This window comes from Sinohyriopsis cumingii, chromosome 5 (genome assembly GCF_028554795.1).
Source record: "Sinohyriopsis cumingii isolate HCF-2022 chromosome 5, ASM2855479v2, whole genome shotgun sequence".
Classification (NCBI taxonomy): Eukaryota; Metazoa; Mollusca; class Bivalvia; order Unionida; family Unionidae; genus Sinohyriopsis; species Sinohyriopsis cumingii.
This window is the reverse complement of record NC_142965.1, coordinates 43,441,534-43,464,803: the sequence shown is the minus strand read 5'-3', so window position 1 is coordinate 43,464,803 and position 23,270 is coordinate 43,441,534. Positions and strand designations below refer to the sequence as shown.

Here is a 23,270-nt window from a genome sequence, read left to right as displayed (position 1 = left end):
TTTCAATAACAATAAATGGCGTAGATACATGATAAAGTTGGTTCTAATAGCTCAAGAATCGAAATCACAAAAAGGCAAGCAGTATTAGATTCATTGCTATTAATTTAATTTCGTTACAAAACATACTTAACATTTACTGTACTTTCACCACAGAATCAACAATATTCATTAAATATTTCAAGCTAATCTGGTTACCATAAGAATTTTAATCGGGGCAGATGGATATCATTAATAAAAATAAATGGTCTAAAGCATACTTCAGAATTATATACATGAAAATACATATCCATGCTACTTGCATACTTTTGTAAGTGCAATATACCTGACATTACATGTTTAACTATCAATTTACTGCATATACACAATAAAATACTTCACAATGGATAATTTCTAACTTAGAGGTATAGATTTATCCTGCAGTCTTGTGTTTCTGTTCTGATGATTAGATTTGGATGTGAAATGAAAAACCATACATAACATCTACTTATTTAATATGGATTATTTCTAAATCAGATGTAAATATTTATCAGAGTCTTGCATTTCCACTTTGATTGTAAAACTAAATCGAGAGAAAAATACGATATTTACATATTACCATATATTCTCCCATAGAAGTGGAACAATTAAAGAAAAGAATAAAAGCCTGGAAGAATGGAGTCCAGTTTAATGTGTATGTGTGTGTGATTTGGATTCTTAATGTAGTTTTAACGATTTTTCATTCATATCACTAAGATGTCTGCAGTGTGGCAGTTTATAGTGATGTGTAGCACTGTGGCATCGTGCTGCAGACATGCAGCATTGTGCCCTACCTAGTCACATTATGGGTCGGCTTATGTGCATGTGATTACTAGTTTTACCTATTTAGTATAGGAGTTAGGCTTATACACGAGTATATATGGTAATATGACACTATTCTCTATTAAAAAATTTAATGCAATAGGATGCCAAACTAGAAATTAATAAGTAACACTCAAAACAGAGAAATCTGCATAACGATCACCTTTATCTTAATTTTTCAACTGGTTAATAGATTGCATCAACTATGAAAATGAAGTGTTTATTTATCTAAGAATGGTTAAGACAGTGTAATTGATGTATAAACATGCCATCCCTTGCTTAAATTCTGCGTGCTTTAGTCAATCTGTCAACATAACTTTAAAATTGGCTAATCTCTGTATTGTTATAAGCATCTGAATAAAGCAACACAACTGTTTAAAAATTAATAGCTGACAAAACTACTTATGATAGATGGCCATTCTTTTAGCCCCCATGCTTCTTTTTTGTGAGTGGGTGATAATGTGTTGATGATCCTAGTTAATGTATTCATCAGAAATTATTATTACAAGACCAACTAGCTTCTGTTTATTAAATTTAACTGATTCAACAATGTCTGTCTTCTTAATAATAGTCTGGAGATCAATGCCATGTTAAGCTCTTCTTAGAATGTGAAAAGTCAAATTCTGCTTTCAAGCTTTGCTCATTTCCATCCAAAAAGTTCAATTATGATTACTGAAAGTAAAAAGGAAGTCCCAAAAACCCAGCTAAAAATTACAACAAATGAAATGTATGAATCCATATGTGGAAATGAATTGTGGTCATAGAAAAACATTTAGCCACAATGTACAAATCCATATCTTCATTAATCAAGCATCTATGTTTGCAGTGAAAAATGTAACAGGCATATAATAATAAGGATATTCATTTCAATCCATAAACAGATAATTGACAAACACTACAGTCAATCTCCCATATAATATATTATGCAGGTTCAAAATATTTAAGTAATGCAATACCAAAATGTGCAAGAACAGAATACTGAGGACAAAATCTCATAATAATTTGATAGTAAATACAAGATGGTACCAGCGTTTCAATTCAGATTGCAAGTCTCTGAACTAAGATGACCTGTCAATCACTGGGTTGATACATTCCATTTTACACACACACACACACACACATATTTATGCATGAAAATAAGGGGGCAATCTATAATTGAAACTCTTTTCCACCAGAAATTATGAATGATAATTTTATACAGTGAATTCTTTGAATAGATAAAGATGATGATTGCCTATGACAACAACAACAACAATAATAATAATCATCAACATCATCATCAGAATATTGTATTTGTTTAAGATCCATGTTTGAAAGGTGAACCTGCATTTAGAAGTTGCCTTTGTACAAGAGCCCATTCAGGCCTTTTCCCATGTGCAGCTGCTTTTGACAGGTCTAACTTTACAGCTGTTTCTCAGACATAAAGGTTTATCAAAGCTTTTTCAATGCAATTTGTATTATTTAGTTTAGCCAATTGTCCCCAAACATGAACACAGAAACTCAAGCATAATAAATACTTGATCACAAAATGTACTGATGACAAAAATTCATTTCAGAAATCACATCAAACCTTTCTTAAGCAATATGAAAATTCCTGATACCTAAAGTTTCCTACTTTTGTATTTAATATTGGGTAAAAATCAGTACTGAGTGATTAGGAAAATTTTATAACATTTTGCCTGTTTAAGACATATTAATGTAGTATCTTTACTTTGCACTATTATGATATGAAGAAAAACTACTGCAACTTCAATACTTCAATGGCTCTCCATGGCAAACCCCCATCTTTTTTACTATGTTCCCCACAAACATGGCACTTACTCCCATCTACTGATCAGTGACCCAGAGGTCATAAAGCAAATCTGTCACAAATATGATGTGTCTATGACTGTATATATGAAACCTGATCTGAAATTAATCACAGATTGTAATGGAAACGTTTGTACTTTTAACCTTTGACCCCCTCCAAGGGATCCCATGGATGCGAGTTAAAAATAAGACACTACAAGCTAATAGCTACCACAAGGGCAAGATAAAAACAAAGCTTTGAAAATTTCCATCCAGTGGTTTAAGCGAAGATATGGTAATTGATAGATGTAAGAGATGGATAGACAGATGAGAAAGGCATGGATGAAACAGGGTCTCATAAGATCCCCATACTTGATTCCAAAGCATGCGACAATGAACTGAACTTTTTTTAAGGAAGAAACACAACAGATCATCAGTGAATTAAAAACACTGAAGTTCAAAAGCTTTTTCTTCCTTTGGAAAGATTATACGAGTTGACCTAAGCAATGGTGGAATAAGGATGTAGCACATATCAAAGAGTACTAATTGGAAACTATCCAGAGAGTCTATTTTTATTTATCAAACTTAAATCCATTACTGCTGCCCAAGAATTTTAACAATAACAAAAATATACGTAACTACAACTGGCTTTATAAGCTTGATCAACCAGTATGAACAGGTCAATCATTTTGTGATTAAATTGTAAGAAAATATACTACTATATGCTTTTTCGTATATGTTAATAAAATTCTTCACACAAGTAAAACTGTCTTACCAATTATGTATGAAGAATGAAACAATGAATAATGATCGTCAGTTACATTTACTATAGAAGACTCTATAATCTACTGCACCTTGACAGACCATAACTGAAGCATCATGAAAATGACAAAACAAAACTTACCTACAATGGATTATAAGCATTAAGTACAGCTCTCCCCCATTATAATATGGTAATCGGAGTTCATAACTGCCTAAAACATTATGTACTGAACAGCGGTATAGTGAAAAGGATAAAAAAATGTTGAGTGTCATTGTATGTCAAGGTTGAAAACTAAACAAAACAGTTAAATATATAGTAATACTGTTAGTTTATGCAAATATTATATCTTTTTCACTATATAGTATTTATACATTTTACTGTGTCTGATAATAATCTATCAAGAAGTAAATAAAAATATTACAAGTTTTTGAATGTTAAAACACATTTTTTCACAAAATGTACTAATCCAAACAGAATAAACACCATTCCCTCACAATGATGAATGATGTGCATTTCCTACTGGAAGTATTTTGTGATTCATAGGTTGTTTGAGACTGGATTTATTGGTGGGGGAGGGGGGGTAAGCAAAGTCTATGATATTTTACAGCAGCATAAGTTTCAAGGGCTCAATGTCCTGGCTTTCTATCCATATGGGTCCTTTCTCGACCGTATTTGTACTGTAGCTACATTATGCAAATGAACATCTCTTCTGAGCTGCAATGAAACAGATTACAGAAAGAGGCGCCATATTCAAAAGACATGCCGCTGCAAATTCTTTCTATGTTCTGTTGCCATCCAGGTGTCACTATTCAATGGTCAACAATAAGCTGGTCTTTTGTATAATTAGTGATCTGTGTTTACAGGGATCGTGTCACTGTCTTTACAGGGATCATGTCACTGTCTTTACAGGAATCATGTCACTGTCTTTACAGAGATCACGTCATTGAAAGTCACTGATCTGCTGAGGTGGCTTTAGTGCTAAAGGCAAATTCAATTGTCATGTGCACTTTAGCCAAATGCAATAGTTGAAATGGATGAAGAACAATTACAGCATTTTAGAGACATGGGTAATTTTGGTTGTTCAATAGCCTATTAAGAATCTTACTGTATACAACAGTCCATAGCTCTACCATGTTAAATCCAGAATCGCATTATAGCAAAGCGCCTTGTAATGGGTGAGCATATGTGCCTTTTTCAAACTCTACATTTCAAAGTTAACTGTTGTGTTTACTGATACCATCAATTTTATATGCATCTATATAACAAGACTGTATGTGCACACTGAAGAAACAAACTACAAGGTTATTCAGGTCTAACAATAGTAACAAAGTGCTGCATTCAGGTAAATCGCCTCAGGGGCTAATGCATGCATTTCTATCTCATCTATGTCAGTCACATCTAGCATGTGTGCTGTTAAATTTACAAAGTGACACCTAGGTAATAATTTGTACAAAGGTATTTTTGTGAATTATTATATAATAATGGGGAAAATTAAACAAAACATAATAAACATCTGTAAGAATTATACAGGAGTATGTCCAAGAACAACTTAAAATCTGCATTAGTTCAAGCACCATTAATAAATGTAGATGCATGACGTGAGGAATATTATTAAATCCTATCCTTCTCTCCTGAATATATTTTTACATCATTATAAAGACCCTCACCAGCTCATAATCTGGACCTTCAAAGTTTGAAGAATATTTTAACATGGTGAAATGACAATCAACAGAATAAAAGAAAAACAAAATCAAAGCTGATGCCATGAAGGGTTGACATTAATGCATATAATATCAGATGGAAGAACACAACTCAGAGATACTGCTGTTCATATCTGTTTTATTATAATAAACATACTGTTCCAAATAATTGACATTTTTCAAAAGTTTCTTTTCTTTTTTTCCTTAGAGAATTTATATTAATATCAGAAACATTATGAGAGGAATTAGTTGTTTTTTTAAAAATCATTTTCAACCATCAGCAGGTCAATTTCAAAGGGAGATAATTAAAAAATAAGGCTAATATTTTAACAAAACTTGAGTTGCCTCCACAGACATAAAATTGACTGGCAAGATCAGCAGATGTATATACTTTCTTCTTAATTTTAATAAGATCCTCTATTAAGTTTGTTACTATTATTAGTAATACAAACTATAATTGGTCAAAGAGAATGGATACTATGCCATAGTCAAGGAAGGAATCCCTCCAAGATAAAAACAGATATATTCATGTAACACATTAAAATTCTGAAACTTTAAACAAGAGGCGCAATATCGCTCATTTAGCAGATATCATGCTAAATGCCAAATGTAAGTGATTACTTTCTGCCAAAATCAGATGGTGGACAAGCTTCATTCCTAAAAATTCAAGCTTCTTCAAACCAAAATTGGTACCAAATTTGGTCTAATTCTGGTGAAGGATTTTGTTAAATATGAAGTCACTGAAAGGTTTCTAACATTTAGAACCATAACTATACTGGATACAAACTTAAATGGCCTTTATGCCTTCAATCAAATTCCATCCAATTCTGTTGAAAGGTTTTTGACAAGAAGACCTTTAAAAGCCTAATATTTTTATGAATGGTGGCTACGATGGATGAGAGACCAGTTTCATTTGAATAAATTTGAAAGGCCTTCATGCTAGAACTATTTCTATTAAATTTGCTTAAACAGTATTTTCTGGGAAAGTCATTTAGATTTTAGACTAAATGAGCTAATCAGGTGTTACTGCATCCAAATGTATTCTCAAATAAAATTTTAAACATTTTTTCTGCTTTTACTTGAGATTTGCTAACTAGTGAAGAATGTTACTTACATTCAATCTAATATTGCAATTAAGTTTAAACAGAATTAGTAAAAATTTTGTTAGCTTCATTGTTTTTGCATACAATTACAAAACAAACATATCAAGAATGCTGATTTCTGAATATACAGTGTCCAAGTCAGTGCCAATCAAAAGTCTCTGAAACTTATTATGTCGCCATATTTGATAGCCAACCAGCATCATCTGCAGGAACTTGACATGCCCTCATTCAGTGATGCTACCTCTACCAAATTCTTGTTGACATTTGTTCTGGCAGTGTTGGAAAAGCGTGAAAACATCAAATGTTGACAGACAGGTGATGCATGAAGCACAAGGCACAAGAGATTCAGGGCAATATCATGAATTCACTAAGACTTTAGCTTATGGTCAGGTGAGCCAAACATCTTGTCACTTACTGTAAGTTGCAAGTGAAGTCCTAATCCTTTAAATACATGCCGAATAGCCTTTGTCTACTAATGCCCACATCATAAATCATTAATTCCCCAACATTGGATCGATACTCTCTAACTCCGTTTCTCTTTCTAAGATCAAAATCAAATATATATCAATCAAAGAGAAAATCAACATAAAATTACGAAAGGAATAAAAGAGTTCATTCTTTCTCTTTATCTGATTCCTCAGTCATTTCTGACATCATATCTGTGGACTGTGTTACCCAACCATTTTCATATGTCACAACTGTAACAGATCCTGTCTTTTCATTCATTTCAGCGCGAGCCTGAGCCAATGCCTGCTGTATGGCGATCTCTTTTTGTGCTCTCTCCTCCATGATTGCCCTTGACAGATGCATCTGGGCCTCAATCCTTGCTGTACTCAAAGACTGAAATGCATTTATATTTTCAAAAGTTTTGCTAAAGTTCACTTACCATATATGGACAAGTGAATTGTAAAATATTTTTACTTGACTCTTTCAATATTCATTTCCTCTGTCAAAACATGTGACAGGTAACAACAAATTTGTTTGTCCTAATAGGTTACAGTTAACTCCGCTTACATGCATAGCCTCTGGACCGGACCCAAAGTATGCATATAAACGGAGTATGCATTTAAGCATAATTCATGTATATTTACAATTTAAAATAGGACCATACTTTCACTATGCACTTAAGCGATCTACGCAAATTAAGCGATATGCATTTAAGTGGAGTCGACTGTACTTGCATCTGAAATTAATTTAGTTTTCAAAATAATTAGCTGTTTACAAAAGGAAAAGGGAATTTTGAAAGCCTTGTTAATATTGGGACCATGTACTATGGGTATACAATAGGCTTAATGATTTACATAAAGCAGATAAGCCAGAAATAAACTTTGTTTACAATCTGAAATTTCTCACCATTACCTCTTTACAGTTCTCCCTGTGGAGGAAAGGTAGTGCCTATACTAGGCCAACTGGTTCAAAACATTAAACAAGATTAAACATTCAAATGTGTGATAATTTTAATTGCAAGTTTTTGATTTATTAATTTGTGAGAGGTACAGCCTTTTATGTAAACAAGATGAAAAACACAGAATGTGACAAGGGCCATTTTAGTCAAATTTTTCATGCTTTTTGGTGAAAACTACCACCATGTCTGGAAACACAATTTTATGCAAAATATAAGTGTTACAGCTCATTCAAATAAATATATATATATATATATATATATATATATATATATATATATATATATATATATATATACACACACACACAAACAGATTTGAAATTGTTACATAGGTACAGGGATTATGATTTTAAAGGAAATATGACCCAAATGGTAAATTTATTATATGCTCATTTTTGTCTCTGTTAACTTTACATTATCAAAATCGTGTAGTATTTTTCATTACTGAACACCTTGATACTGCACGCATGTGCACAACATGTGTGCCTAACAAAGCTATAGTGTATAAGGAACTACTTTGTAAACAAACCATGTACACTCATGTAGTAGACTGTTTAGGTTTTGGTTGATTAGATTTGTTTGTGAATGAAATAAACAAGTTGATTCAGCGATCTGAGGTATAGATGATAAAGTGAATGATGTGGACGAGTTCACCAAGTCAGAAACAAAACTACAAAAAAAGCACACGAATGAGCATGATATTTGCAACATCAACAATAAACATGAGAGATGCAGTAATTGAAAATATCACTTATTTAGGAGAAATATTCATAATTTTTCACAAATAGAATGGTTCAGACTATGGCCAGTGCTCTCTAGTGTCTATAAAAATATAGCATAGAAAAGCATATTGAGGCCAAGGCACATTGCATATCTTTCAGAGACGTACCATTTTACAATTCTGTCAAAATACTTGAGTCGATGAAAATGCAACTGAAGGTTTTGAGAGGAAAGTAAGTGCCTCAGACCCAATAAGCCAAGATGACGTAAAAGTATAATTTTTGCTGGCCTAAATGTCACATAAGAGTTGCTTTGCAATTTTCCTCAGGTAACTGTTTTGGTGCAATGTTAGGCTAGCGATAGAAGACACACACTATCTGATACAGGTCATAGCTGGGGTCCCTCCAACAGTAAGATGAAAGTGACAGGATATACACGTGTCTTCTTTAGCTGGTAATAAGAATGGCAATAAATGTACTTGCATTTATGCATCTTGAATTTGTACTTTCTTGGTTATGCAAATCCAAATGACATGTCCTACAAAACCTGATACACACCAAAACTACTGTAATTTTTAGTACATCTGAAATCACCTCCTCCCTATTGCACTGAATTGACCAAATAATCCAGTCCATCATAATCAGAAAAGCAGGCTGGAGTTGGATCAACATGAAAACAAAGTCAATCCATTCCAAACCAAATGGTAAAATTGTTGCAATGTGCATTCATTTACAATATGGCTCAATTTTTTTGAACAATTGTCAGGCGTGCTACGAGGTTCAAAGCGCATTAATATTGTTATTGTGCATTGAAGAATCTATGGTTGTGTATTTATTTTTGAATACATCATAAATTCAATTACTTTGTTTCTTGTAGGAAAGTTGTTATAATTGAGCCTTAGGTAGAATAAGAAAATGAGTATGTAATAGAAAAGGTTACTGCATTTGTATGGGAAAATAAGAACTCATTTTCTCAGATGAATACTTCACTCCCAAACGTCATGCAGTATTAATCCCCAAAAACTTGTTCATATTTTCAAAACAAATGCAGAAACCTATAAATCTTTCCAGGGCTTATTCAAGAACGGAAAATTTGGGATGGAGATTTCTGTCCTCCATTTGAAAAAAAAAAAAACATGTACTAAATATGAAGTAAATTTAATCAAGAAAGGAATAGTTATGCTTGCAAAAATGATACATTCATGCATTCAATCAATTTTTCTGTACAGTGTTTAATTAGGATGAATCTTGCAACTGCACAATAACAAACCTTTCTTTTAGGACTGTGCAATTCTAAACAGCTGTATATTTCTTCAGACATAATAATCAATATCTAGAAATATGTTCCAGCATACAATTAGAATTATTATTCTAAGAAATATTACCAAACCAGTCCATAATGCCCCTACTCCTTTGACATGCTTTGTAAAATCCTACCTCCTGCTTCTCTTTCTCCATTTGTGCACGTAGAGCCTGTAGGGACGTCTCTTTGGCAATCAGACTCTGATGTTTGGCTTGCTCTATCATCAACTTCAACTGCTGAGCCTGCTGTATCAAGCTGTTCACCATCTGCAAAACAGAAATTGCCAATATTTAATTTACTTCCCATGAAAAAGTGAATTCTATACGATTATGTTTCACATGTTCTGCATAAAAGCCAAATCCTGGCATAAACAATACAACAAAAGTGTGAACTACTTTTCTTGAGGTTAAATGTTACTCCTCAAAATGAATGTACTAGCGGAATTTTGTTAATACAAGCTCCAATGTCCTTTACCATACACACTCATTTACAAGTCAAGTTCAACTGCACAGACCCAGATCTGCATAATGAGTTGGCATTTCAGGGTCTATGCAGTTTGTTAGAAAAAATCATTAGAACAAAACAGCACAGACAATGATCTGCAGGTTTATCTTATTTGCAGCTGGACTTGACTGGTAAGCAATGGTACAAACAATTTCAGCACAAGATACATAATTTTATCCTCTATCTTGCAGGAATTTTTGGTGTGTATCTCCTATAGGCTGTCATTAGCGTTGATTGTTATCAACAGACAAAAAGTAAGTCACTAAACCATCAGTCGCATGCATTACACTGCTCTATTTTGACCAACTATTTTCTTATACTTGACTTAATGAACTATTACAGTGATATGAACTGAATTATTTCCTGCTTGGGGTTTGATAAGAGATTGTTAACCTAATACACACTACACATAAGCTGGCAGGATAGCTTGTTGGAGCTAATGTCCATTCTATTACATAATGACTTTTAAAAAAAAAACAGCCATCCATTTTTCCTGTTAATCGTAGGTTTCTACATTCTTGGTTAGCACCAGCAATTGTACAATACATTTACACTGTTGCTATATATGACAATATTGGGTTGAATTTTCCTTGGAGAATAACCATCACAGGAGTTAATGAGTAGTTCCATTGCTTCCATAGAAGATTCATGTGTTGTATTTTCTTGGAAAATATCACAGACTATGAAAACTTTGTGTGATTCATAATTTCTGGGTAGGGACTCAATTATATTCGGGGCGATTCATATTAGGGTTGTGACGCAATGACATAAGGAGTGATTTATATTAGGTAGATACACAATGAAATTAGGGATGATTCATGATATTAGAGTGGGGTACTCACTGATAATAGGGGTGATTCGTATTAGCATGGGGACTCAGTGACCTAAGGAGCGATTTATATTAGGTAGATACACAATGATATTAGGGATGATTCATATTAGAGTGGGTACTCACTGATAATAGGGGTGACTCATAATATCTGGATGAGAAGTCAAGGATATTAGGGGTGACACATAACTTTAGGGTGGAGACTTGATAATAGTTGGGGTGATTAATGATATTAGGGTGGAATAAAAAAAAGTTAAAAGGAACGAAAATCCAGCAAACTTATAATCTAGCGGCCCTGGCCATATGTCGAGTGAACTCACTTCATTTGATCAATCGAACACTTATAAATGTCACTGTGTATGTTACATAAACAACCTTAAATTAAACAACTCTTTGTAAATGTGATCAAAGATAACAAGGCAGCCAAACGAAATTAATACTTCGTACAATAAAGAACTTGATTTCACAGATACGTTCCATTGTTGGCAAGCGAGTTTCAGAGAATTCTTGAACTGGCACTTAAAGATATCCTCAGGGATGATAAGAAGTTTCATTTTTACTTCCAATGAAATCACGAGATCAATACTGTACTAACTGAACAATACAAAAAGTGAATTTCGATGTAGACAATTGTCACACGAAATAAATGTAGCATATTTTTGAAACAAAAATGAATCTTGTTTGGTGGTGTATCAACAGTTAGTCTAGTTCCCTGCTCTTGGGACTCCCGATTTGGCAGGATAATATTAATTACCACTACGGGAACCAGACTCATCAAGAAAAAAATCAGTGATGTAATACGTAGATTTTTTCGCGTACATGTGATGGACATTTTGAAAAAAAATGTTATTTAAACAGAATAACGACCAACTTCATTAGAAAAAGCTCATTATTAAAAATTATTATCGTCGTGATTGTAAAATGATGGTTCAGTCAATAAACAGTCCAGTTCCTAATGCTTACTCCCACCAGTTTTCTCCATGTCAAAGCAATTTTTTCCAATTTCTGGAGGTCCCTCAGTAACTTGCGCCTTGCTTATAGTGCGATCTACATTTTGTGGACCCCGTTGTGTGCAAGTTTTCAAAGGAGAGGTTATACATACATACATACATACATACATATAAAAATAAATATAAAATGTCCCTTAGTTCTTGGGGTGTAAGAACAAGCCCAGAAGTAAATTCAGCTGCATATATGTAATACTCATATGTTTATGCAAAGTAGTTTCTGTCCACACACCTGTTTCAAACTGTCATGGGCTTCCAATAATATCTTGATGTTTTATGTCTCTTATCTTAAACAGTTATGAGGGAATCACTTGCCATTATGCACACACATATGCATGCCCTGATAGAGAGGTTAATAAAATAGCACAGAATAAAACTGACGGCCTCAATCTACCTCTTCTAGCTGCCACCATTGTTTCTGTTCTCCCACATCCATACAAACAGTAGCTGTGTGTCCCTTGGCTGTCGTGATCGGGATAGGTGTCATCACCACTGCATCTGGAAAATTTTTAAGAAAACTGATCTTCTAACAAAAAAGCTCAAGATATTTTACTGCAAAGACTGGCATACATTTTCTTTAAAAACTTAGGGCTCTTCACAGGAAAGGCTCTTTTAATGAAGAGTAGTCACCCATTGATGCAATTTAGAATTTTGTATCATTTTTATATGAACTCTCTTGTTATTTTAGTACCTTCATTTACAGAAACTCCATAGACTCTGTTTACCCAGACTCCAAGCACTTTATAGGACTTTCATTCCAGACTCCCAGGAATTTTCTTTACAAAGAGTTTAATTCCAACAACTCAGATATATACATGTGTATATATCAATGTCTGTACAAGCTGACCCCTTACTGTCTTGTGTATATTGAATCTGTATTATTTGTTGGCTTTACTTAATCATTATATGTACATCTGTATTTTGTACCTGACCGTGTCCAAAATCAAATTGTTGGTATACCTGACCAGCGACATTTATTTTGTAAACAACAGAATACTGAGCTAATATTTCTGTCATTGACATGTTTACTTGAATTTGAGCTAAAGATGCAGTCTTGATTGTGACTTTAGAAACTCCCAGAAAAGAAAATTCTTATTAAGTTTAAAGAGTATTTGCATGTCGTTTGGATTTTTAACATAGCTTTAACAATTTTTCAGTCATATCTCTATGATGTCTGCAGTGTGACAGTTTATAGTGATGCCTAGCACTGGGGCATCATGCCACAGACATGCAGCATGATGTCCCACCCAGTCACATTATCCTGACACCAGGCCGACCAGTCCTAACACTAACCTCTTAATGCTGAGTGCCAAGCGAGGCAGCTGTTAGTACCATTTTTGTAAGTCTTTGGTATGACTTGGCCTGGGATCAAACCCACGACCTCCCGCATCCAAGGCAGACGTTCTAACCACTAGGCCACAGAAGCGTTTTGGAATGGGGAAGAGGTAGAGGATTATTTACATGACTTGCACACAATTCCTAACGTTCTTCTGCAGTAATTAATGACATTTCATGAATCTCATAATGTATGTAGCACAGTGTTCAGTGACTGTTTTATTTTTCAAGCCAAAACTTGGAAACTGTCATTCATAACCAATAAATGTCAGTTTCGTTTATATCCGTCAGACGTTTCATGATAATTTTTGCAGAAGATTTATAGATGAAGTAAACATTTAGCCTTCTGAAAGTCACATGCATAAATGATCGTGATTTTTGTTTGAAAACAAAAATTATTTTTGTACCATAAAGACTTGTTAAATATTAAAAGTATTGTCTTAGATACAACAATTTTTCAAGGTATTTTTTATATATAATCCATTTAAATGGACAAATTAATGGAGTAAGCCGCAACAGATATAAAACGTTTTCAATTGTCGCATGACCGCCCTGTTGGCAACCTATGTTGCATGTCATTTGTACATAGCTTGAAATGCCTCTTGCTAGTCTGTTTGAACTTGAGACCTACTTATAATAAGTGGATCTGACAGACTCTGATCAAGGTCAATCTTCTGCCGACCTCTGGAATTCCAGGTCCACTTATTTTTAGCAATATCTAAAATAAAGCAATGACTTTGCTGCTAGGGAGTGTTACGATTGTTAAGCTTAACAAAATCCCTCTCCTCTAACATTTTTCAGTCATAAAACATCCATCAGTCACAATGATAAAATCCATTTATTACATTTACCTACCCCCTTTAATTTCAGTTTAGACTGGTCCGCTATGTATGTCGGTATCAAAATAGAATGAATTTGGGACATGTGATTTCACATTAAAGAAACACATCTGTTTTCTTGGAACTGTTTCATGTAATACTATAAACAGAAAATAAGGAAATTAGACAGAGGTTGAATAATGACCACATGGCTAGTATTGTTGTTTACAATTGAATGATCAGTCAATATATATATATATATATATATATATATATATATATATATATATATATATATATATATATATATATATATATATATATATATATATATACATACATACATACATACATACATACATATACATATAGAGTAAGTTATAAATAGGTGCAGTACATCATTTTCCTTTGGCCAATGAGAGGGCAGTATTCCATTCAGAGAGCTGCACTTGCGTATTAAGCACGCAATGTTGAGCGGTACTGTAGCATGGGAAAATGGTATGGCATTCCTTAAAGGTATGACAGTAAGCCAAACTATAGACAGGCATACAAAGCTGAATGCCTGAGGTAAGAATCAGTACCAAATTTATTACACTGTGAAATCTAGCTTGAAATGTCAGTGCTAATTCTTAAACAGGTCATGTGAGAAAGGATAGAAGTGTCCTCCCTCGTATTATTATATTGTACATGTATAACAAGTTAATTGTAAGCAATTATATAATCCCCTGTGACAACGAATAAATGTGCACATGACACAACCCTCGAACTGTATTCTTTATTATTCTGTGTCTCGATTTGAACTTGGAAACATTTTGTTTGTTTGTCTGTTTGTTTGGGTTTTTCTCCCTTGTTTTTTCTTTCTTTCTAGGGGGTACCTGGTTGCCAATTTTATTATGAAAGGAAAAGTACCCAAATACTCATCGGCATCTTTACTGTTAACAAATCACCACATTCCAGGCCATTGGCACATTAGCATGTTCAAGACTACAAGCACGTCAACACATTCAATACTGGAAATTTATTTGGAACCCCACTGAAATTCAATTTGAACTACATACATTCGGACGTCAGAAAGAACTTTCAGTGCATACAATTCTGTGACTTAACAAAACAACGTAGTTTTACCATTACTGGTATAGCTGATGCACTGAGTGCAAACAAAAAATATGTATCAAACAGAAAGGTAAGTTTAATGAATTCACAAAATGATGTAATGCTAATATTCAATAATTAACATAATTAACAACGTTAATATTCAATAATTTTAAGTACTCAAACTGGGATGTAACTAACCTCCTGCAACTAGATTCCCTGCAGCGTCAGTGGTAACAATCTGTACTGTTTCACCGTTGATAGCATTTGTTACCCGCAGTGGATGGGCAGCTACAACTGCTGCTCCTGCCAAGGAAACCATTCCTTCTGCTGATATTGAGAACCCTACAATGGTAACATCAGTTGGGGTATTATCGGACGAATATTAAATGGAATGCAGTAATAGACTTATCTGTTTAAGTTTTTCCTGCCAAATGGAAGTAACATTAGCAAATAACCTCAACTGCTATTTTGCAGCATCCATTTTGAACATACATGTATCACATGATCATGCTGGGTCATGCAATGTAGAGGCTTAACAAAGGGTAAAATCAAGCACCTCCGGGTATTCTCGGACATTTATTTGCATTTTTTTAAAACAATTACGTAATTTAATCAAGCAAAAGAAATAAATTAAACAAGACAATGTTAATATTCAAAATTTTGGTTTTATTTATCATGATTGTTACCGCCTATATAAAAATTGCATAATGGGGTTTCAAAAATGTTTAAATGAACTATGTAACCAAACAATTCAGTTACTGCTGATGCCAACACTGCCAGAAAGGTGAGTACTATTTTGTTTTCCAATAACCCAAGTGCAATAAAAGAAATTATATAATTTATTCTTCAAGATAATCTTTTTTTTAATACATTACTAGTACAGGCTAAGGATTGTTATAAACATTTCATTATGCCCTAATAATGTGTACTGCATTGTTACGTAAACAGTCTTGATGACATGTTATGAGACAGCTAAAAAAAATTTAAATGAAATATTTAAATAATAATAATAATAACAAACAAGTTGGTGAAAAGATTTTATTTTACTGTCAGTGGTGAGGGTTAATGTAGAGTATTGACATATTTGATTCTTAATTAATTAATTCTCAAATGTTATCAACGCAGTTTTGCTGGGAATACCAACTAAATCATCTACAATATCAGATGAAGTGGTTTTTATCTTCTTTACAAGCTTAATTTATTTGAAATATTAACCAACTGGTTGTAATTCATAATGTCCATTAATACCCACTTCAGGCGTACCCCTATATATTTATCAACCAATTAAACAAAGTTCAATGCAGGCATCCGAGTGAATTGGTCCATACCATGTCGGATTCATAAACTGTGTCAGGCATATTTTTTCTCCAGGAAAGCAATAATACGGTTTTGGAATTAACTATTTGGATACCAGAAATGCTGCAAAAGTCACTTGTTTTAGTACAAAATACATTTTCCACATTTTTTAATCAGAGTATCATCATATTTCAAAATAATGAACATGATGAGGTTGGATGTTACATAAGATAGCATATTTATAGGTTACTACTTTGCGTTTAAATAGTTTTATAATTTTTTGGGGTTTGTCCGATAATACACAGACTGACGTTAAATTATTATTATTATTATTATTATTATTATGACAACAATTATCCATACTGATGAATCTTCATGTAAAATAATATTTTAAAATGTTTTTCTTTGCATACATTTTGCAGACTTGGACTGACATTTAATTCTGATCACTTAAAAATGTGAAAACATGCACTGTCTTAAGCTTCTACACATTATGGAAATGAACCTGAATAGCACAAAGTGCACTAACTTTGCCTGTTCTTCTAAAACAGAAATTAATTTTCATGGTGTATGCGTGATTATTTTCTGAAAGTGCGCTCATAAAATTTACAAATATTAAAAACCCAGAAGTTATTGGCTCTTGCTTTAAATTTTCATGAAGATGTTTAGGAAGTAAAAACAGCTATGCAGACCTAATAATCTTCTATGAAATATATATCAGACGTAAGGCACAGCTGTGTACTCCCAAACCCAAAATCAACCCTATCATTCAGATGTCAAAGTAAACTGTATCTTCTTTAAACTTACCCTATGACACACACATTAATGTTTTTCTAACATGAATTACAACTAGAGTTAATCAATGGGATACATTTATCTTTACATATTTATTAACTGTAACCAATATTGGCAAGACAATTACACCTTCCCAAGAGCTATGGCATGTGATGTCGTTTTATGGTTTAGTCATGATATATACTCATGCAAGGTTTCAAGAAAATCTCTCCAACTATTACAAAGCATATTTTAAATGGCTGGACAAAAACACAAACAATGCCATATCATGCCAGATTTGTTTATTTATTTTGACTTTACCTTCTTTCTGCATTGGTGAGGTGACCCCTGTAGGTCCAGGGGACTTTGGGGGCCCAACTCTAATCTTCTTCGCTGATGGAGACCCTGGTCCAGAATCACTGTCCTTTTTCCTTCTCTTGTAGGGAACAAATAGGCGCACAGGACCTGTCTGAAAGTGTGAGAAAATAAAGTGACACAGTCTTGAAAATTTGATGACCTACATGGCATACATAATAATGACCAGATGAAAAGTCACAAAAATATTGACATTCTTTGACTCTCAAAGATAACTGCTAGTTCCTTAACAAAGAATATTTTTATACATAAATATGATGCCCAGATTACAAAAAAGTATTAAAAATAAATCTGAATATTATTATGAAATTGAGAGCTACATATAAAACAGCAATTTCTTAATTTAATATTTACATAAATGGTTAATGTATTAGGAGTTTTGACACCCAGTGTCTTCACTTTAAACATGATATTTTTATGATCTGGAACCATTATATTATCAAGTTTGCATCAGATACCTGTGTAAAGAAACAAAACCAGCAACCTTTTCTAGACCAATAAGAAGGCAAAACTAATCGATGACTAATGCACACTAGATATTAAGCACTGTTTACATGCACAAAGTAAACACAATATGTAACAATCATGCAATAATAAGTTTTGTGAAGCAATTTTATAATTTATATATATATATATTTTATATAATTTTATTATCTGTTCCTCTGAATTACTAACCACACTTTCATCATCACAACAAGCTGCACAAGTGCAAGACGTGGCATGTGCCTGCAGGATACCATCCTCAATCAGGCACTGTAAGGTCCGTCCACCATATCGAATGCTCCTTTTCCAGTCTTTACTACTGGCTCGTCCACCCTCATTCTCAAATTCATTTGGTGTGTACCATTTGTCCCCACTCTTTATGCATCTTCCTCTACCACCTACAATGATTCCAGTATCTGAATGAATTATAATCATTTGTATTCATGGTATAATGTTTCACACAATCAGACCTTTATAACATTCCTAGTAAAAAAAAAGAGATTATTATTTTTATATAGAAAGATATGTTTTTATCCAACCTGAACATGTTTCTTTAAACCCCAGATGATGATGATTATAAAAATATGCAAAAATCAATATAAAGAGCAAGAAACACATTTCAAAACACGTGTCTTTGCCCCCCTCCCACAATTAAATGGCCTCTCCCTAAAAAAGACTTAACTTCAATGGATGTTCTGCATGATCAAAGCAGTGGCTATTTTAAACACTGTTATAAAATATTAGCATCAGAAGATAGTGTTAGTTTCAGCTTGGAAAAGGTGTGTTCCCATCAAACAAAGCCATCTGACACTCGGCGCATTGTATTTAACAGCTCCAATTACAGTATCATAAGTAGATGAAAAATGAGCCGTAATTGTAATCATTGATTTCAGGATCTTTATAATTGTTATCGTCCTTCATTGGCAGTGTAATCGCATAGTGTGATCATGATTTTACAAATGATTACAACCAAAAAATATCACCAATTATATTCATAATAATTGTAAGAATAAATCAAATTTCCATAAAAAATACCATGAATGTTGTCTATTACGCAAAGGAATGGGTAATTTAAGGTGGCCAATGAACAAAGCTAATTTTCCTAAAGATATATAATTTTTTTTCAGTTATACAAAGTGAACCCTGTAATTGTATTCATAATCCCAAACAACAAATAATCGTAATCTTAATCCCCCTGTAATTATATTCATAATACCAAACGCCCTGTAGGGCCCCCGAGCGGCTGAGTGGTTTAAAGCGCTCTCCGTTACGGATCACTGCCATCTCACCTCCGTCTGCATGGGTTTGAGTCTCGGATTCAGCCAATGTGGGTATGTCAGAAAGCTTGCCAGTAGCTTCTTGTGGGTCATTCCGGGGTTTTCTTGGGTTCTTCCTCCACCAATAATACTGGCCGCCATGTATAGCCTATCGTGTGTTGAAAAATGGCGTTAAACCCTAAAACAACAACCAAACACCCCGTAATCATAATCATCCCCCTGTAATTGTATTCATAATCCCAAATGACCCATAATCATAATTATCCCCTATAAGTGTATTCATACTCTTAATCCCCCTGCAATTGTAGTCATAATCCCAAACAACGTGTAATCATAATTTTAATCCCCTGTAAGTGTATTCATAATCCCAAACAAAATGTAGTCATAATCTTAATCCCTTGTAATTGAATTCATAATCCCAAACAAAGTGTAATCATAATCACCCCTTGTTTTCGTAACGTAATCACTCACTATAATATACCTTCATTACAACAGTCCATTGACAGGATCGTAAATTTATGGTTTATTTATTTGTATATGTACTTGTAATTTTAGGCAAATAAATAGTATCTGATTTGCTGTTTTTTTCCCCCGTATTTTCGCAAATATGTGTCAAGTCAGAAAACAGTTTAGACCTTAAAGCACATCTCGCGAATTCCACAACATAGCATTGTCCCATACGTTTCTGACCTGCATAATTTGCATTTTAAAGTTAAATCTTTAATAAAATAATACCTAGGCTTTGGTTTCAATGATTTGTATTTTTTTCTGAATAGATTTGCCTGATGATTTAAGAAAACAGACAATCTAATAAACTGGTACATCACAGACTTAGCGAAGTCCGCCATTATTTCCCATTAGGCCAACTGGTTCACTTACAGTTTCAAACTAATTTTATGACGAAACAGTGTATAAGAGGCAGTTAATATATATCCAGATCACAGATTCTGATTTTAAAACACAAGTTTGTATGTTTTATCATCAAAGGATAGCATGCAGGAAATTGATAGTTGCTACCTTAGTCAGAAAAGGGTTAATGGTCAATCAACTATCAAAACATAATGCTTGTGAATGGGCAAGAGTTTATTTGTCAACGTAATTGATATAAAAACTAGGCCTAGCTACTGATGCCTTGATGAATGCATTTCACTATAACACAAGAACTAACTGGGCTAAGGCGATGGGCATTAAAAAAATATGGTATGGTCAGTCAATGTACCTCTTAAATAATCACAGGGCAAAGTCGTTTTAGCTTTCCTAACAGAAGAAGACGAAGTTTACATTTGGAAATGAACACAATAAAGAAAGCTAAAGTTGTTTATTTGATGTACTTTTAAATATGACCACATGTACATCTCTGGGTCTTTCTGCCTCTGAATTCAATCACTGTAAATATCAACACATTTTCTCACCCTGCCGCCATTCAAAGCCTTTGAACTTGCTGCCCAGCTATTGCATCATGTTCTTTTTTATGTACTGATATAAAATGGCAACATGTATGTACATCAAGGGGTCTTTCAGTCACTGAATTCTGTCATTGTAAATATCAGCACAGCTAACTGATCAACACATTTTCCCACAAAGCAGGTAGCTGAAGCAAGACTGGCAAGTCTTTGAATTTTCTGCGCACCTATTACATGTGTACAGAGGAGTCCTGCCTCTGTGATTTTCTGCGTCCCAGATCAAAAAGTGGCATCCAAATAAGCGTAATTAAGCATTTCTGAGATCTCTGTAGACCTCTGTTACATTTTTGTCCCTTCATCTCAGACCTGTCCGGCTATTGTGGCTGTGGAGAAGTGTAGTTCAAACAGCATAGCTTTGGTAATCATTAGGTCCTACTTGTATCTGGCTTATAGCCTAGAAGGTGAGTTTAAATAGCCATTTCTTGAAGGATACCAAGCTAGGAGCTTCTGCAATGGTGTATGGTAAACTCCTTACCATACACCATTACAGAAGCTCCTAGTGCCAATGGTAGGGGTAAAGAAACTGAACTTACAGCTATCTGTAGAGGTAGATATGTACTGATATTTCCTGTTTTGGTATATTCTAGTTCTGCTTGAAGTGCAAGTCAGATCATGGTCAGCAGGATTGTCTACAAGATTGCTAGTGATCTTTTACATCATAGTTAAGGATGCCTTGGTACTTCTGGATTTCAAGTTTCATTGGTCTACATTTCAGTTGGCTGGAAAGCGAAGAAAGCAGGGAATGCCAAAATTGGGTAAGTTATATAAAATATTATTCTTTATCAAAATGAATGTAAATATAATATGTCGATTGGAACTGTAAACAACATGTCATTTTGTTCCAGAAACATTCCCCCCAACACGAACCTACTTGAACATACTTCGGCATATGTCGACTACCATCACATAGCAATAAATTCAAATGTATGTCAATGGAACATGAAAATGCATAAATTACAAATAAATTAGTGGAAGAGTGTGATATAGGCTGCCAAATGTGTCAGACTTTGTCTACTTGTTCCGATGTCAACTGACATCGGAACACGCTATCCAAGCCTGTTATCTGGATAGTAAGACATAGCACTAAAACAAAAGCAACATGTAGGACCACAGGGGCTTGTATCGTTGCTTAAAACTGACCTGTTATACATGTAGTATATAATAACTACAAGGGAGGACATGTCTCTCCTTACTCGCATGACCTATTTAAGAATAAACGCTGTCCTCTCATTGGTTAAAATAAAATGACATCCTGTATTTACTTATAACTTATTTTCAGTTGGCCAATAAGAAGGGAGTATTCCATTCAGGTGTTGTTTTTGCATATTAAGGAGGCGGGATCAGGGCCATGTCGAGCAGTACTGTGGGAAAATGATTTGGCATTTCTTAAAGATATGATATTAAGTCAAACTTTTGATAGGAATACATAGTTGAATGCCTGTGCTAAATACGGGTACCAATTTATTAAGCTTTAAATATCAGCATTTATTCTTAAATAGGTTGCACGAGCAAGGAGAGAAGTGTCCTTGTAGTTATTATATTGTACATGTATGACAGGTCAATTTTAAGCAACGATACGAGCCCTTGTGGTACGACTAGATAGGTGAGAAAACTTGCCAGTAGCATCCTGTGGATTGGTGTTTCTTCCTCCACCAAATATACCAGCCACCATGAAAAGCCCATCAGGTGCTCAATAAAAGACACTACAAAAGCAAACCAACATTTCTAAAAATTATTTTCTGTTAGCACTAAACTCAGTAATTTAATTTTTGTAAAGACCCAGGATATACCTGATCCGAATTTGCATTTATGCAGTTCACCATTCAGATTTTTGCATCTCACTGGTAACACCTCTGCATGAACTGACTCGTCCCACTGATATCTGAATCCTTTCTCCCTGCTCAATGGAGTAGCTGGGGTGGGTGGCGGTAATGGGGTTGTAGGTGTCTTTAGTCCCGACTCCAGAGTTTGATCGTGGATGACGATGTGCGTCGTTTTGATTGCATCCTGAAAATGCTCAGGGGCTAGAAGTCCCTGCGTGGTAGCAACAAATACAGGTTGTTCAGTTACAATCGTTGTTTCTGTTGTATTGTTTTCATCGCTTGATTCGGCTTGGTCCGTCGTGTGTTGATGTTCGTCCGCAAAAGCCGAGTCGTCACCATTCGGGAGGTCTTCGGAAATTTCTACATCCGACATGACTACGTAAAGAAAACACCATTACATGTGCCTATTAACAAATAACTGAATATAGATCATTCAAAATACATATTAAAAAATGCACTAAAAGCGATGTTAAGCAATTATTATCACGGAAAAGCTTTTAAAATCGTAAGTTTGATTGCGAAAAGTCGACTGTGATGCAAGTCTCGGCAATTTCCGTTGTTTCTCGTCCAAAA

The 23,270-nt window shown here is 34.1% G+C and overlaps 1 protein-coding gene across 1 annotated transcript; it reads right to left on the bottom strand.

Annotated features, from left to right (window-relative positions):
• Positions 1 to 84: 84 nt before the first annotated feature.
• On the bottom strand, positions 85 to 23,270 carry LOC149799039 (deformed epidermal autoregulatory factor 1 homolog). The gene is made up of 7 exons (XM_089958000.1): positions 22,665 to 23,270; positions 18,327 to 18,532; positions 17,598 to 17,745; positions 15,405 to 15,548; positions 12,353 to 12,456; positions 9,753 to 9,884; positions 85 to 7,031 (listed from the first exon to the last, which is right to left on the bottom strand). The coding sequence occupies exons 1-7, from the start codon at positions 23,068 to 23,070 to the stop codon at positions 6,804 to 6,806; spliced, it is 1,368 nt and encodes a 455-aa protein (XP_089814126.1). The 5' UTR covers positions 23,071 to 23,270; the 3' UTR covers positions 85 to 6,803.